The sequence below is a fragment of the Manis javanica genome, chromosome 1 (assembly GCF_040802235.1).
Source record: "Manis javanica isolate MJ-LG chromosome 1, MJ_LKY, whole genome shotgun sequence".
Classification (NCBI taxonomy): Eukaryota; Metazoa; Chordata; class Mammalia; order Pholidota; family Manidae; genus Manis; species Manis javanica.
In genome coordinates, this window is record NC_133156.1 from 108,875,306 (window position 1) to 108,892,437 (window position 17,132).

At 39.5% G+C, this 17,132-nt stretch overlaps 1 protein-coding gene across 1 annotated transcript in view; it reads left to right on the forward strand.

Moving 5' to 3' along the window:
• ANKRD55 (ankyrin repeat domain 55) overlaps positions 1–17,132 on the forward strand; it is a 410,557-nt gene that overhangs the window by 339,101 nt on the left and 54,324 nt on the right. The window contains 3 exon segments of the mRNA XM_017651031.3: positions 7,938–8,060; positions 12,955–13,085; positions 16,702–16,811. Of these exon segments, the coding sequence (XP_017506520.3) occupies positions 7,938–8,060; positions 12,955–13,085; positions 16,702–16,811 (364 nt within the window).

The following is a 17,132-nucleotide window of genomic DNA, read 5'->3' on the forward strand; positions in this document are numbered from 1 at the left end:
TTATGATTTACCTTCAGGTCTTTGATCCATTCCAAGTTTAGTTCTGTGTGCGGAGTTGTACCATAATACCATAATTCAGTTTCAACATGGAGCTGTCAAGTTTTGCCAACACCAGTTGTTGAAGAGGCTGTCATTTCCCCATTGTATATCCATGGCTCCTTTATCGTATATTAATTGGCCATATATCTTTGGGTTTATATTGGAGCTCTTTATTCTATTCCATTGATCTGTGGGTCTATTCTTGTGCCAGTACCAAATTTTTTTGATTACTGTGGCTTTGTAGTAGAGCTTGAAGTTGGGGTGTGTAATCCCCCACCTTCAGGTTTCTAAGCTCCACCTCCCACTTGTGTTTCTCCCTACTCCGCATTACATTAAATAGGCAGGTAGAGGAGCAGAGTGGAGGCTCCAGAAAAGACAGTGGGTGGGAGGCCAGGCCATCCTGCCACATGAGTCAAGAACACACAACACACCAACATCTTAACAGTGATTATATTTGAGTAGATATTTCCTTCGCCATATCTGTATTTTCACAAATTTTTTAATCCAAAAGAATATTATAAGTAAAATAACATGTAAAATGACAGACTTTAGGCTCCACATTTTGTAATACAGTAAGAAAACTAAGGCAGGAACCCTGCAACAACCCCTATGTTATGAGAAGCAATTCCATTTCAGTTGTCTCCAAGCATCTTTAGGAACCCATGAGAGAGCCATTCAGAAACTACTGTCGATCTATGACTGTGGACAGAAAGCCAGTGTGGACACTTTACAGCATCGGTGCAATTTTTAAAGAAAGTTTAAAGCAGGAAGAGATCAGTCCACTATGGGAATGATAAAGAGAGAGAAAGCAGAGTCAAGACATCAAAGACATCCATGGAATGCCAGCTGGCAGAATGTGGCTGCCCCAGGGATTCAGGAATATTGCAAAGCTACAAGAATATACAGTAATAGAGTTATTCAGTATGACACTTGGACCAGACACTCAAATTATATTTGTTTTCTTAAACTATTGTCAGGAAATCAAGGCACTAAGGGCAGCTTTACAGTGGCCACAGTCAAGGAGTACTAGGAAGATACCTTTTAAAGGACCCAAGGAAGACCACCGTCCCTGACTCCCTTCCAGCCCAGTAGTCATTGTTCATCAGCAATGTGCAATTCATTATTAGTATCTCCACAGATGTGAGAGAAACACATAGAATATAAATAATGAAAAGGACCATAGAGGTCAACCTTATACTCAGTACAGGTATCTCATCAAGAGCATCCCAATTTATGTTTGGCCGGACCCTGCCTACATGTGGGTAGTGATGAGGAGCACCCTAGCTCACAAGAGACTCCCTTCTAGTTCCAAACAGCTCTAGTCATTCCTAATCTTAATTATTCCAATTTCTACCCTCCAGGACTAGTTCTACACTCTGGGTCTATAACAAAAAAATATAAACTCTCTCCCAGCTTTTGCAATATTTGAAAAGAGCTATCATGTCTAACTGAGTCTTCTCCAAATGAAATAAACCCTGCTTCTTCACCAACTCCTCATCTCCCAGAGTCCTCAATTAAAGTGGCAAATATCTGACACGAACACCTGCTATTTCTGGGAAGTTAAAATGAAAAATAAAAAAGACCATGCATTTGATCCACAAGAAAGGGAGATTAGAAGAAGTGTGATCAATATAACAGTTTACTTTTCAATTTCCAAAGCCCAGCTAGACTACCACAGTCCTTCATAAAATCATTTTAAGATTTATACCTGCCTAATTACCAAATAACTTCTTGACACAATATTTTAACATCAATGAAATTTCCACAAGAATCCAGTAGGTGAGAAAACCCATTGAACCTGCATGCTAAATTGATCAAGCAATTCATTTATTGCACATAGATTTAAGGACCTATGCACTAAAGATGGATATCTCACTTTTTAGGAATTAATATTACTAAAATGAAAGTACATTCTATGAAGATGTGGTCTAGAGGGGTATCATTACTGAAGTTCAACACAGGCATGCTTCTTAAAACAGCAAATTCTATTTCCCAGAACCCTCCACCCCCACCCCACATCCAGTAGAGATGCTAACTGTGGAGTGGCATTCACAAGTCAGGAGAATCACCCAAAGAAACACAGTGATGTTGAGATTCAGAGAAATGCAACATGTTTTGCAGCATGAATCTGGTTATGAAGAAAGGTCTGATTGTGGCCAGATATTTACCCTTGAGATAATATTGTTGCAAGACTCCCTCCCCATGGAATGAAATCTCCTTTTGCATTTACAGGTATGAAGTTTGCTTTGAGTGTCTGTTCTCCAGTCTGGCACATGCAGAAAGCTTAGAACTATTTTTCTCTTTAAAATGTTAGAAAGAAACTCTTTTTCCTCCTCCCATATAACTGGCACTCTGTAAAACACTACTGAAGCCTCAGCCAATATAGGAGGAACTGAGGGATAAAACAGGGCAAACAGCAAAGTGTGTCATCTCACAAAATCTCTGCAGCCTGATGAGCAATGTAAAGTGTCTCATTAAGGGGAAAGAAGACAGAGGTTCCTATTAATGTCAAAGAAGTAATGTGATTAATAATAATTGTCACAGTTGAATACTTGATTCTGTGCCAGGCATTGCTCTAAGCACTTTATGTGTATTAAGTCAGTTAGCTCTTAGAAAAGCCATACGAGGTAGATATTCTTATCCCATTTGACCAGTGAAGAATGGAAATAGAGCGGTTAAGCAACTTGCCCAAGATCAGGTAAGTTAGCAGTAAGAGAGTGCCAGGATTCAAACTCTGGAGGTTGGGTCTATGCTCTTGCCATTTTTCTTTATTGCTTCCATGTATGTATGCTGTGCGTCACATGATACATATGGTGAGTCACATAAACTACTTTTGTTTCAATGCCAGCCAAACCTGTTCCTGTTTGGCCAAAGTGTTCCAGACTGGCTTTTCATTCTACCCCACAGAACTATCACCATCCTGGTTCAGGGCTAAGGCCACGACCCACAGACTCCTCATCACCAGTGGGTGGCAATATTGTCACACAGAGCCATTGGGGTGCAGTAAAGGCTTGGCATCCTCCCTAAAAATGGAAAGGCCTCACCACCTTAGGTCATTCCAGGCAGCCCCCCAAATGCAATTTCTCCACTGTCCCCAAAGCACCCAGGATAGTTCTGTGGGAGGAGAGAGTGATCTGAAATAGAAGAAACCCAGGAAGCTGTTTGCATGATTCTTCCTCTGTCCTGCCATAACAATCCTAGTATATTTCATTTGTAAATTACACACTTGTCTTCCCACTAAGGCATGTCTTTCTAGGAACAGACTCTACTACCTTTGTGTCTGCAATTTCTCTCACCTATGGTAGATGCTGAGTAAGTGGATGGGATGATTGCACTTCATTTCTTCAGAGGCAATCGATTCCGTTCTAAGAAACAGTCTAAGACATCTGTACCCCTATGTTTATTGCAGCACTATTTACAATAGCCAAGATATGGAAGCAACCTGTGTCCATCCGTAGATGCATGGATAAAGAAGATGTGGTACATACACACAATGGAATACTATTCAGCCATAAGAAACAAATCCTATCATTTGCAGCAACATAGATGGAGCTAGAGGATATTATGCTCAGTGAAATAAGTCAGGCAGAGAAAGATAAGTACAAATGATTTCCCTCATTTTTGGAGTGTAACAACAAAGCAAAATTGAAGGGAGAAAATAGCAGCAGACTCACAGACTCCAAGAAGGGTCTAGTGGTTACCAAAGGGCTGGGGTGGGGGAGGGCAGGTGGGGAGGAAGGGAGAAGGGGATTGAGGGGTATCATGATTAGTGCACATGGTGTGTGGGGGGTCATGGAGAAGACAGTTTAGCACAGAGAAGACAAATAAGTACTCTGTGACATCTTACTATGCTTAGGGATAGCGACTTCAATGGGGTGGCAGGGGGACTCAATAATAAGAGTAAATGTACTAACCACATTGTTTTTCTTGTGAAGCCTTCATAAGACTGTCTATCAACAATACCTTAATAAAAAAAAAAGAAAAAAGAAAAGTTTAAGAAAGATCTTCTGAGTCCTCTGTAGTTATCCAAAATGAATCTAGATTTCACTGGTAACTCTAGAGTGGGTTCAGCCTCCCAAGGATCCTCAGCATAGAACGAACCCAAGAAAACCTCTCAAGGCTATCCTAGCCTGGACTCTTGAAACTGCAATACCTGATCTATCCTTAGACTGACCTGGCTTTGCCACAAAATAGTCACAGTTTAAGCAGAACAAATGTCAAGCTGACCTCTGGGTAATTTCAATAAAGTGGGCCCAGTAACTGATGCAGTCAAGGGCTTTCCCAAGTAACTCCACAACAACCCAAGGGTGGAGCCACTGTGTGCTGCCCTAGAAAAGGGGCCCACATTTATATAAAATCTGGGCAGCTCTGAGGAGGATCCTCTAATTCAAAACATTTTAGCAGCCTGTCTTTTGTCTGAAATCTCATTACAGAGCTAGGCTCTTGAGACAAGAAGATAATTTGTGACGCATCTAGAAATCTGTTAGGGTTTTTTACCATGAAAAATGAGGGAAATATATGATTTCACAAATGTCCATCCTTCCAAATTTTAGGTAAAAATTTATAAAACCTTAAAATATGTACTTTTAAAAGATCTACTAGAATATTTATAAAGATCAAAATTACAAAAATACATAAATATTTTTTTCTTTTCAGAACTTTGTCAAACATCAAGGACTTGTTGTCTTGGCTACAGACACACTAGGCTCTGTCCACCCTTTAGTATAGCATGTTAATAGAAAGCAAGCAAGACGCACTGATCACCACTTAAGGAAATAAAAACTCAGTTTACTTTGTGATTATAAAAAATATAAACTCATTACAGAGAATTTGGAAAATATAGCAAGTTCTAAAGACTATCCAAGAGATTATCTCTGTTGACTTTTTGATGCATATCTTACAGTCTTTTTTTATTTCATATATATACATACACATAGACAGTTTCTTATAAAATATAATGCTTTTTTCTTCCTATTTTTTTATGTCTCTTTTCCATTTTCTCTGCTTTCAGCCTCTCTCCCTTTATGTGAGTACTGGAACTTCTCTTCATGCACCTATGCATAAGTCTGTTTAACTTTCACAGAGTTGAGGCAAGAGCTTTTCAAACCATGCTGTACCCCTAAACAAAATGGAAAGAAAGAGAGAGATGATAAATAAATAGATGGTCATAGATGCATGACACTAGATACATAGATAGATAATAGATAAATAAACAGGGAAGAAAGGAGAAAAGGAAGAATTTATGTATCATTGTGTATGTAGATCTTCTATTTATAAATGGTTTTATGACCTTCAGTAGAAAAAAATTCTTGCCTCTATTTTAGATTCCATAAGGACAGTCATCCTTCTCCTTGAGCATGGTATTTCTATATCACCCTTCCTCATTTCCACAGAAATACTGTGTAGTCTCAGGTTTACATCGTATTACCTGCATTGACCACAACTTAAATTGACTGTATACAACCTCATGGAAACTTCTTCATTTCTTATCCTGTTGGCTCTGTGGTTTAGTATGGTATATCAGGGCTAGAAGGAACTCCAAAGTAAGTTCTTTTCTGCTTCGCACATCTTCCTTTGCCCCTCCCTTTTGCTTATTAGTTCAGTATACAAAATAGTGTATTGTCTAAAGTCTTTCTGCAGTACACTTCCTTTGTGGCCTCTGGCCAAGACTGGCCATTCAATGGCAGGAAGCTCACTACCTGTTGAGGTGACCCAGAACACTTTTACAGTGCTCTAACAACTAAAATACCCTTCTCTCTGTCACTCTTATCCACTGCTATTTTTAACCACTGGAATTTCACAGAAGAGTTTAATTCACAGGATAATAAAAAAAAAGTTTCCCACTTAAAATCTCTTCAAAAAATAAGTATATTTACAATAGTATTAAAAGAATAAAATACTTAGGAATAAACATAATCAAGGAGGTGAAAAACTTCTACACTGAAAACTACAAAATGTTACTGAAAGAAATTGAAGAAGTCACCAATAAATGGAAATAAATCCTGTGCTTCATAGATTAGAAAACAATATTATTAATCTTAATAATTGTCAATAATGTGTGTCAATACTACACAAAAATATCTACAGATTCAATGCAATACTTATCAAAATACCAGTGATGATTTTGCAGAAACATAAAAAATCATCCTAAAGTTCATATGGAATCTTGAGGGGCCCCAAATAGCCAAAACAATGTATAAAAGAAGAACAAAGTTCGAAGATCATACTTCCTGATTTCAAAATATACTACAAAGCCACAGTAATCAAAGCAGTCTGGCATAAAATCAGTCATATGGATCCATGGAATAGTACTGAGAGTCTAGATATAACCCCATACATCTATGGTCAACTGATTTTCAACAAGAGTTCTAAGACTATTCAATGGGGAAGAATTGTCTTTTCAACAAAAAGTGCTAGAACAACTGGATAGCCATATGCAAGACAATGAAATCAGACCCTTAACACCATATACAAAAATTAACTCAAAATGGATCAAAGATCTAAACATAAGACTTAAAACTATAAAACTCTTAGAAGAAAACAAGGGAAGTTTCATGACATTATATTTGCCAATGATTTCTTAGGTATGATGACAAAAGTACAGACAACAAAAGAAAAAAAATAGACAAATCGAACTACATCAAAGTTAAAAGCTTTTGTGTAACCACTCCCTTTAAGCAGTTTATTGTTATAAGTAAATCATTTTCAGTAACAAGCTCCTCCTGGGGCAGGTCAACTGGTTAAAAAAATCATTAATGACTTTCCAGAAATACTGGGGCAGGGAAACCAAGCCAGGGGGTTAGGATCACTGCCAACCAAAGATCAATTAGAACTGTTAAGTATCTCTGGTGTAATGTCCACATTCATAGAAAGGCACAATTTAAAAAAGGTTTCTTACACATATATCTGCCCTGAACAATGGCTATGTGTGGGAGAAACTGTGCAAGAAGGGCTCAGCACAGCATCTCACTAGGGGTCTCCTGTGAGCAGAACTTGGCTCCTAGACATCCCAGTGCACCCCTGGGGTCACTTGACCCACAGTTCTGTTGTCACCTACGGCAGTACTCTTGTTGGTTCAGTCAGACACAAAGGTATATAATGCAGGTAGGATACTAAATGCAAAAGAATTGCATACAGCTTTGTTCCTTCTGGAAATATCATGTCATGAAACCCCAAAGGGTTCAAATCAAAGGACTACATACAGAGATGAGGCAGCATTAAAAGGACAGTGTTTGTTAGAAAGGGAGCCCCAGTGGAGTTGGTTCTGGGAGGAGGAAACTTCTGCTCAACACTGCACTAGGAAAAGGCAGAAAGAAATGCCTTGCCTCTCTCTTCTCCGCATGAGTCTTCTGCCTGTGCCTCCCCTGGGCAAGTCAGGGTGAAGGGGCCTGTGCTATGCAGTCATCAAGAGTCAGCCCTAGGAGAACAAAGGAAGGGGGGGAAAGGGAGAATACATCTGGAGGAGAGAAAAGAAGAAGCACACCTCTTCAAAGGTGTGTTAACTGAGTCATTGAAAGGAAAAGTAACATACTTCAGATGAGAAAGCAAAACCCAGAACCAGCATGAGGGATCCACTCCTCCCTCTGGTCTCACTGAGTTTGAGTGGCCTGAATGCCTCCAAAGAATCATAAAATCTCAGAGGACATCTAGTCCCTCAGGCTCCTTCCCAAGATATGGTGATTTTACAACGTGACTCAGAGTGGTCGACCTTTCTTCAGGAGTGGTGAGGTTGTGAATCAGGCGTGTGGTGAGGTCTGCGATCAGGATGACTCAGCCTTCTGCCTGGATTCACCTGAGAGGTTTTCATGAATCGCTGGTGTGGGTGATGCTTTGGGTGGTGTTATTCTTTCAGTATATTAGCTTCATATACTAAGTGTGTCTCTGTTTGATTCATGAAGGTGATTCATCTGAGGAGGTTGACCTGACCATGGTTTATCAGGCAGCATCTAACGGAGATGTCAATGCTCTGACTTCAGTGATTAGAGAAGACCCTTCCATCCTAGAATGCTGTGACAGTGAAGGTAAGCTATTTATACATTTTGATGCCTGCACAATATTCTGCTCCATCCTTTTGTAGGTGACCTTCAGAGGTGAGAGTTGTTAATAAAATCGTATCTGGAAAGCCACTTTGAAACTCAGGGGACAAAGAGTATCTGACCTGTGGCTATATGCAGGACCCTTGGTACTTCTTTAAATGAGAATCTTGGGCACAAATCTTCTAATTCTTCTACACTGCCTCTTAAAATGAAGCCAGTTGGCTTGGGTTTGTTTCTGACTTCTTTGTATGAATGACTAAAGTAGATAGGACAAGTAGTTAGAAAAAGGGTATGGAAAGAGGAGGTTATTTTTGGTAGCAATCGATGCTAGGAAAGTGTGACTATTAAAGCTAGAGAGCAAGGCCTTCTGCTTCTGGGAAAGTGGAATAAATGTGCTTTTTTATGTGTTTCTTCTGCTAAATCCAACTAAAAGCCCTGGACATTGTATATAAAATAAACAGCAGAACACTCAGAAATGGACAGACAAGGGCAGACTGGCTAGGACCTTGGGACCCAAGCAATGACACCCTTTGCTGGGTGGTGGGCCCAATTCGCATTCTCAGGAAGGGCTCCTCTGACACCATCCTGACAGGGAGAGAGAGAGGGGGCCCTCATTACCGAGTGGGGGTGGAGAGCCGGGGTCCCCACTCGGTCTTTGGAGTGGAGGGATAGGTGGTAAGTTCCCTGGATCTTCTTTTTGCCTCATGTATTCCAGACTTGAAGCTGTAGCAGCCAAGAATCCAGAAATGCCAACAGGCACAGACAAAAAAGCCCCAACAAAAGCCTTCTCTCTGCCAAAGAACCAGGAAAGGGACCATGAGGACAGAAAATGTTTACACAATAATGAGTGTACTCCAGCTGAGCACCACCAAAAACAACCCCCAAAACATCAAAACAAAGCTATAGCCCTATCCCTCCACTCCGAAGACCGAGCGGGGACCCCGGCTCTCCACCCCCACCTGGTAATGAGAGCCCCCTCTATATCTCCCTGTCGGGATGGTGTCAGAGGAGCCCTTCCTGAGAATGTGAATTGGGCCCACCACCCAGCAAAGGTGAGTCTTCTCCTTCAGATGTCAATGGGAGCCGAGTAGGGAACCAGGACTTCTATTCCCACCTGCCAGTAATGAGGTGGCAGCCCACCCACCACACTTTCCCTTTGGAACAGTGTCAGAGAAAGCCAATTAAAAAAGAGGGTTTAAGTAAGAGTAGGCAACCCATAATACAGTAGCCCAAATGCCCAAGTTTCAATAGACTCCCTATTTCATCCCAAGAAATAGGAAGACTTCAAACTGGGTGAAAAAAGACAGTCATTAGGTGCCAATGCTGAGATGACAGATATAACGATTATCTAACAGATTTTTCAAGTAGCCATGAAAAAATGCTTCAGTGAGCAATTATGAACATGCTTGAAACAAATGAAAAAATAGAAAGCCTCAGCAAAGAAATAACAGATATAAAGATGAACTAAATGGGAAGTTTTAAAACTGAAAAACAAAAATTGCAACTAAAACTTCAGTAGGTATGCTCAGCAGTTGAATGCAAAAGCAGAGGAAAGGATCAATGAACTTGAAAATACAACAGAAATGAGCCAATCTGAACAGCTGAAAGAAAACAAGCTTAAAAGAAAAAAAAAATTGAAACAGCCTAAGAAATCTATGGGACTATAACAAAATATGTGTCTTTGATTTCTCTGTCGCAGTATTTCTGGGAAGTCATTAATGATTTTTAACCAGTTGATGTGTCCTAAGAGGAGCTTGGGGTTCCCTTATTAGGACAACAAAATATTTTGTAAATATTTTGTAAAGTGGGTAGTTGTTCCCTAATTTATGCCAACCTACTTGTATGCCTGCCATGGGGCTAGAAAAGTGGGAAATGAGGAGATCCAAGGTTAACATCACATACATGATAAGGGTAAGTGCCAGCCTGGGTTCAATCCTGGCTTGTGCTGACAATGAACAGAAATGAAGATACAACATATCAAAATTTGTGGGGCATAGCTAAAGCAATGCTGAGGGAAATGTATGGCATTACATACACCCATTAGAAAAGGGGGAAGGTGTCAGTCAATAATCTAAGTTCCTAGAGAAAACCTCAAGAACCTCAAGAACCTCAAGAACCTAGAGAAAAGAGGAGCAAAATAAACCCAAAGCAAACAGAAGGAAATGATGAAGAGTCGAAATCAATAAAACTAAAACCAAAAAACAATAGAGAAAAATCAATGAAGCAAGGAACTGATTCTTTGGAAAGATGAACAAAATTGATAAATTTCTAGCAATACTAACAGAGAAAATGAAAGAGTCACAAATTACCACTTTCAGGAATGAAACCAAAGATATCACTCCACACCCTTCAGACATCTAAAGGATAGCAAGGAAATACAACAACTCTACACACTTAATTTTGACTATTCAGATGAAATGGAATAATTCCTCCAAAAAAGATAAACTACCACAATTCATCCAATAAGAAACAGATTATTTAAAGAGCTTTATCACTATTAAGAAAATTAAATTCATAATTTTAAAATTGCCAGAGGAAAAAGTCTTCAGGCTTAAATGGTTTTGATTGAGACTTCTACAATCTTCTAAATAATAATATCAATTTTACATAATCTGTTCCAGAAAAGATAAGAGAAGGAAAGTCTTCTCAGTTACATTTATGAAACTAGTATTACTCTGATATCCAAACCAGACAAAGAAGATATAAAAAATATTAACCTACAGACCCATAGTCCTCATGACTATAAATACAGAAAACTTTGACAACATATTAGCAAATAGAATTTGGCAATATATAAAAAGAATCATACACCATGACCAAGTATGTTTGTTCTAGAGATGTAAGTCTGATTTAATATTTGAAAACCAATCAGTGTAATCCATCATATTAACCAGCTAAAAAAGAAAAATCATATTATCATATCAATTGATGCAGAAAAAGCATTTGACAAATTTTTATACATTCATGGTTAAAATCTCTCAAAAAAACAGAAATAGAGGGGAATGTCCTCAATTCAATAAAGAATATCTACAAAAAAAAAGAAATGTAGAGCTAACGTTTTATGGGGAGAGACTGTATGTTTTGCCCCTATGATAATGAACAAAGCAAAGATGTCCACTCTCATTCATATTCAGCATAGTGCTGGAAGTGCTAACCAGTGCAAAAAGACAAGAAAAGAAATAAAAAGCATACATATTGAAAAGAAAAATAATAAAACTGTCCCTTTTTTGCATGACTTGATTGTCTGCATAGAACTGACAAAAAAACTCCTACAATCAAGTGAGTTCAGCAAAGTCACAGGGTGTAAGATTAATCCAGAAAAACATATTAATATCTATATACCAGAAATGAACACATACCCACCAAAATTAAAACCACAATACCATTTGAAATCACTCAAAACAATACTTAGGTATGAATATAACAAAATATGTGCAAGAATTGTATACTGAAAACTGTAAAATGCTGATGAAAGAAATCAAAGATCTAAATAGACATACCATGTTTATGGATTAGAATATTCAATATAGTAAACATGCAATACTCCCCAAATTCATATACAAGTTTAATACAATTTCTATTAAGCCCCAGAAAGATTTTTTGTAAAAACAAAATTATCTAAAATTTATATAGAAAGGCAGACACTAGTTAAAACAATTTTGAAAAAGAAGAATAAAGCAGTGGAATCAGTGTACCCAATTTCAAAACTTAAATAACTACAGACATTAAGACTATGTGGTATTTGTTGAGGGATAGATATATAGCTTGATGGAAAAGTACAGAGAACACAGAAATAGACTTACACAAAATATATTTGATTTTTGACAAAGGTGCAATTATAATACAGCAGAAAATCCTCTTCAGTAAATGGTGTTGGAGCAATTCAACAACCATAAGCAAAACAGAAAGAAAAAAAGAGAGGAGAGAGGAAGAGAAGGAGGGAGGGAGGGGAGGAAAAAGAAAGGAAGGAAAGAACAGAGAAAGGAAGAAAGAAAGAAGAAATGTTAACCACTATAAAGACACAGCACTCATTGCTGCTTCTACCCGGTACACAGGCCTGAAAGAATATTAGAAGGGAGTTTGGAGAGAAACTGGGTTGCCAGCTGCAGCCTGTCAGTGAGCACAGCAGCCCTGCAATGTATGCATTCTCAGGGATCTCTGAGGGTCATAGCTTGCAGTGCACTCAGAAAAATCGCAACTTCAGCATGAATTTCCAATGAGAAGACACATAAACAAGTCTCAGCTGAGCAAAGGGTTGTGCCTGAGGTTTGGTCTCTTCACCTGAAGGAATGTGAGCTCCTGGATTCGGCCTCACTAGGCTGGCTTATTCAACAGTGCTGCAAAATTAATCAGAATGTGCTCTTTCATCTTTAGTTTTATTCAGGAAGAAAAGAGGTGAAAAACCAAATGCCTTGGCCTATATTGATTTTAAAAACAGAGAGAGTTTATTTTGGTAAAGTGACCCTTTTTAGCAAGAATTTGTGCAACCCAAGGTTTGGCTATCATCACTGCCCTTTATCACCCACCACCTCCTGTAACAGTTCAAGCCAAATCAGGATAAATCTTCCAGTTAAATCCCAAATTATTGCTGATTCCCAAGGTAGTAATAAGCAAATGTTATCAACTACACAAAAAATTTTACTCCACCTATTTCTGTGAAATTACAGAAGATCGAATAGGATCAGAGAAATACATAGTTTATTTAAATGTGGAAACAATCATTTTCTTTTCTCTCTAGTCGCATACAGCTCAACAGCTGGGTTGTGTTGAAGGTGATTCACTTATCTACAAAGAGCATAATAAATGAACAAGCAAATAGTCTGCTCATAAATTTCACAAGTCAAACATTTTTAAAGGCTGTTGAAATGTCTCATTTCAGGATGTACACCCTTGATGCATGCAGTTTCTGGACGTCAAGTGGACACAGTGAAGCTGCTGTTGAAGATGGGAGCCAATATTAACATGCAGGATGATTATGGCCGCACAAGCCTATGCCTGGCAACCTACCTGGTATGGACTGAGTTTGTGGCACACACCAAGCAGTGGGATGGGCTATATGTGTTGTTAAGGTGTCCCACCTGCAGAAGAATGTTTTTAGATTTATGCATCTAGTCAATGGAAATAGAAGTTGTCCAATCATATCTGACATTTATATCAATACTTAAGAGTTGGTTTCATGGATTTAAGTCATTTTGGATCTTCCTAAAAATCCTCTAAGACCGAGTTGATATTACCATGAGAGAAATATTCTTTTCCATTTTAAGTGCATCATGAGTTTCCTTGGGGCATTTCTGGACATCCTTAGTACTCCTTCTGAAAACACCCTCTTTTTATACCCTGAGTGGTGGTAGCACTTGAAGCTGAAATGTGGGGTAGATCAATTGAGTAGAAGCTGGAAGATGAGGAGTGTGAGGAATGATGAGAACTGGAAGAGTTGGGGGTAAGAATACCAGGCTTCTATGGGGCAACGCCAAGCACAAGACTCAATCCACAATCAATGCTCAGTTTAAAAATTGCATAGAGCGGTCCTCATCACAAGGGATCTCAGTTCAGCATTTCCCGGCATTAGAGCAAGTTTGGTAAGCCTTACTGGAAATCTTCAAGCCCTGCTCCACTCAAATCGTCCCTGCAGCCCTTCTGGGAGACCCCAGGGCTACTTTGAATCCATGTCAAAGTCAAGTCCTTAGCATCTCATGTGGATCGTCATTCACCTTTGCCTCCCTGGGGCTCCTGGAAATCTTTACCGTCACCACCACTGCTGCTGAAGCAGCTTCTTGCATTTGCCATTGCTGCCCATTGATGGTGGTGGATTTGCCCTGAGCAGCCCCATGGTGTCCTACAACTAACTGCCCTGCTGAAGTAGAACACTTCCTGTCCCCCAGCACCACACATGATCCAGCATAGATTGCAGTTAGGCATTGCCCAATTGCCACAGAGAATTTCTTCAGGAACTACTTTTTTATTTTCTGTTGTATGCTCTCTCTGTCTAGAACTCCCACATGAATCTGGGAAGAATTTTTCCAAGCATTAGAGTATTTATTTCAAATGCAGGTTCCTAGGAGTCAGACACTGTGAGCAATGTGGGGGTGTCTGCATGTTCAATAAACCTTCCAGCAAGGTGTATACCCACTCAAGTTTGAAACCAGCGGTCTGTGAGTACTTGATGAAGTCCATTTATCTCAGGAGGTAGGACTGCTCTCCCAGCTCCCTCTCTTCTGGCACATGCCCCAATAACTGTTCTTGCTATGGGATATTTTTTGGTGTCTGAGCTGAGGAAAAGAGAAAATTTGGATCAGGGTATGGAGGAAGAGAGCTGAGATGGTTTCTGAAGTTGAATGCTACTAGCATACAGAATAGAGTGAAACCAAGCTGCATTTCTTCAAAATTCTAAAATTCAAAATTGCAAAATCCTTGGGCTGGATCCTTATGGGACTGGGAAGAAGTATCTCTAGGGTACAGTGAATAGTGAGTCTAGAGAGGTGCCACCTTTGCAGACAGCTCTTTCTAGGAACACGTTCTAAGGAGATGCATGAGGGAGGTGTGCCTCTGTGACTGCACATGGCATCGCCCTCTTAATGATGCCCTTGCCTTTGTAGGCTGACGCAAGCCGGAACCCTTCCCTGGCTCTCCCGAGGCTCCCTGACAGGCTGGAGGAAGGGGGGGTTGTCCTGGGGATTGCACTCTGAAGCCCACCACTCCCTTCTGGCAATGTTTGAATTCAAGTATTAAAGAGAAACTTGGCAAAGGGGGCACTTAGAAATTCAGTCTCAATCACAGCTCCAAACTCAGTATACAAATAAACTTGACATAGATATGTGACCTTAGGCAAATCACTTCACCTCTTTGTGCCTCTTTCTCACTTGTAAAAGGTAGTAAAATAATACCCAAGGTTTAATCACAAGTGAAGGAGAAACACATGTGGAATCACCCAGCACATAGTAGGTAAAAAATATATTTCTTGGTTCTGAATGGTGACCAGGGGTTTCAGTTTGATTCAGTGGTTTTCTGATATCTTTTCTGAAGAAAAAAGAAAACCACATACACACATAGTTCCAGGAAATGTTGCAAAATGATAAAAATATTTTAAACCTTCCCCCATCAGTCAAATCAGATTTGTTTTTCAAAAATTGTAAAAATTTGGCAACTCTAAAATTTGGCAACCCTGAAATTTGTCCAGCATGCCTTTCTGTCAGGTCTCCTGGCCATATTTTTCCTTTTAATAAGAGAACTTGATGAGTTAGACATTAGCAACTAAAACCAGATTTAATGCATTAGCAAACCATGACTCAAAATTGAAAAATATTTGCTTCTACTTAAGACTCAGATCATATTGGTCAATTCTACAAAACCATATTCAATATTATAACCATGAATTTTGATGTGCTTTCACTGAAAGATTTTTTTTCCCAGACTTTCAGAAACAAAAGGCTATTTTCTTATCATTATCTTTTTTCTTCTCCATGCATTTAGTAACATTTTGAGTTTTATTGGCTCCAATATTGTGAGGGAAAATCTTCAGCCATCTCCTCATCTTACTGGGTATTCTTGAGACATAACTATACAGCAATAGAGGAAGACATCATTATTATATTACTCTTCATAATAATAGTTTCATCTACTTAAAAGTCTACTTATAATAGAGTAAGAAATCCAGGCGGTTCTGGATGTACGTAGGAGGCATTCTCCTCGACATGTGAGCCAAACTTGGTTATCAGTAGGGTTGAGTCAGTTCTTAAAGTAATTAGAACAGAAAGGGAGGGCTTGCCTGCAAGTATATCTGCCCTGGGAAGGGAGAGAAGTGATGAAATGCCAGCTGTAAGTGCTGACCAAGAAGGGCACAAGCATGAGACGTGACAATGTCAGTCTCATTCTAGAGAATTAGAAGACAGCAGGGAGTTCACACAAGGTGTTTTGGAGAATTCACAGGTGGGTAAACACAACTATGGGGATGCTGGTGATACCTGCACAGCATCAGAAAAATCAGTCAACAAGGTGGCAGTGTCCCAGCCATTGGAGTAGGGCTCAGGTTAGGATTCTACGTATCAGGTGGAGAACTGACTAGAATAAGCAAGATACTGTCCTCATGGTCACTAGCAAGACAACTTGGAAAAGAGGACCAGGGCCTGTTTATCAAATATAGATAAACTGAGGTATAGAGTGGGACTCAAGAATGACATAGGAACCCAAGTTTTAGAATTGGACCATGCCATCCAGGTCACACCATCGACAAGCATAATTTGGAGCTAAGCCCAAAGAATGACAGGCCTGAACTGGTTAATCACCCCCTTTCATGTGCCATGTTTGGCCCTAGAAAGTGAGTATAATAGTAAAATACCCACGAGTGGTCCTAGAAATGGGGAGGAGAAGGCAGAAGAGAGGGTCTAGGAAACAGTCTGCAGCCAATAGGGTAAAGGTCCTCCAGAAAGCACATGGAAATCCACACCTCCAGACCTTCAGCACTCTCAGAGGTGTCTAAATTGGAGTTCTAATCCTTAACCACTTCAAGTCAAATAAAGCATGTTTGTAGTCAAACACAGAAGAAAGGGAAAGAAAACTAGAGAACGTTTGCTGGACTATGTAATATGAGATTGTGTTATATGACGACACGGTTGCTCTTGTATTCCAGGGGTGGTTGGAAGGCTGTGTGAGTCTGCTCAGAAACGGTGCCAAGCACAACATCCCGGATAAAAATGGTCGTCTGCCCCTGCATGCTGCCACTGCTGAGCCAGACGTGAGGTAAGTAGCCAGGCTCACACAACGCTCAAGCTGGGAGGGACCTAACTTGGATTAGAAGGTCATCTACTCCAACCCTCTGTGGCAAATAAAAACAAAGCCCATCCTTTTTTTTGAGCTTGCAGCAGACAAGACCACAACTCAGTAAAGCAAAAAATCCTGAATTAACCTTAAACTCTAATCTCATTTTCCTTGTTACGTCAATAAAACCCTTTTCTCCTTGCTCCTGATTTAAGAAGAAATGCTGTTTGTCATCATCTGAGCTCATATATTCTTTCATTCAGTTAATCACTCAATCGATTATGAATTCAATCACTATTTATT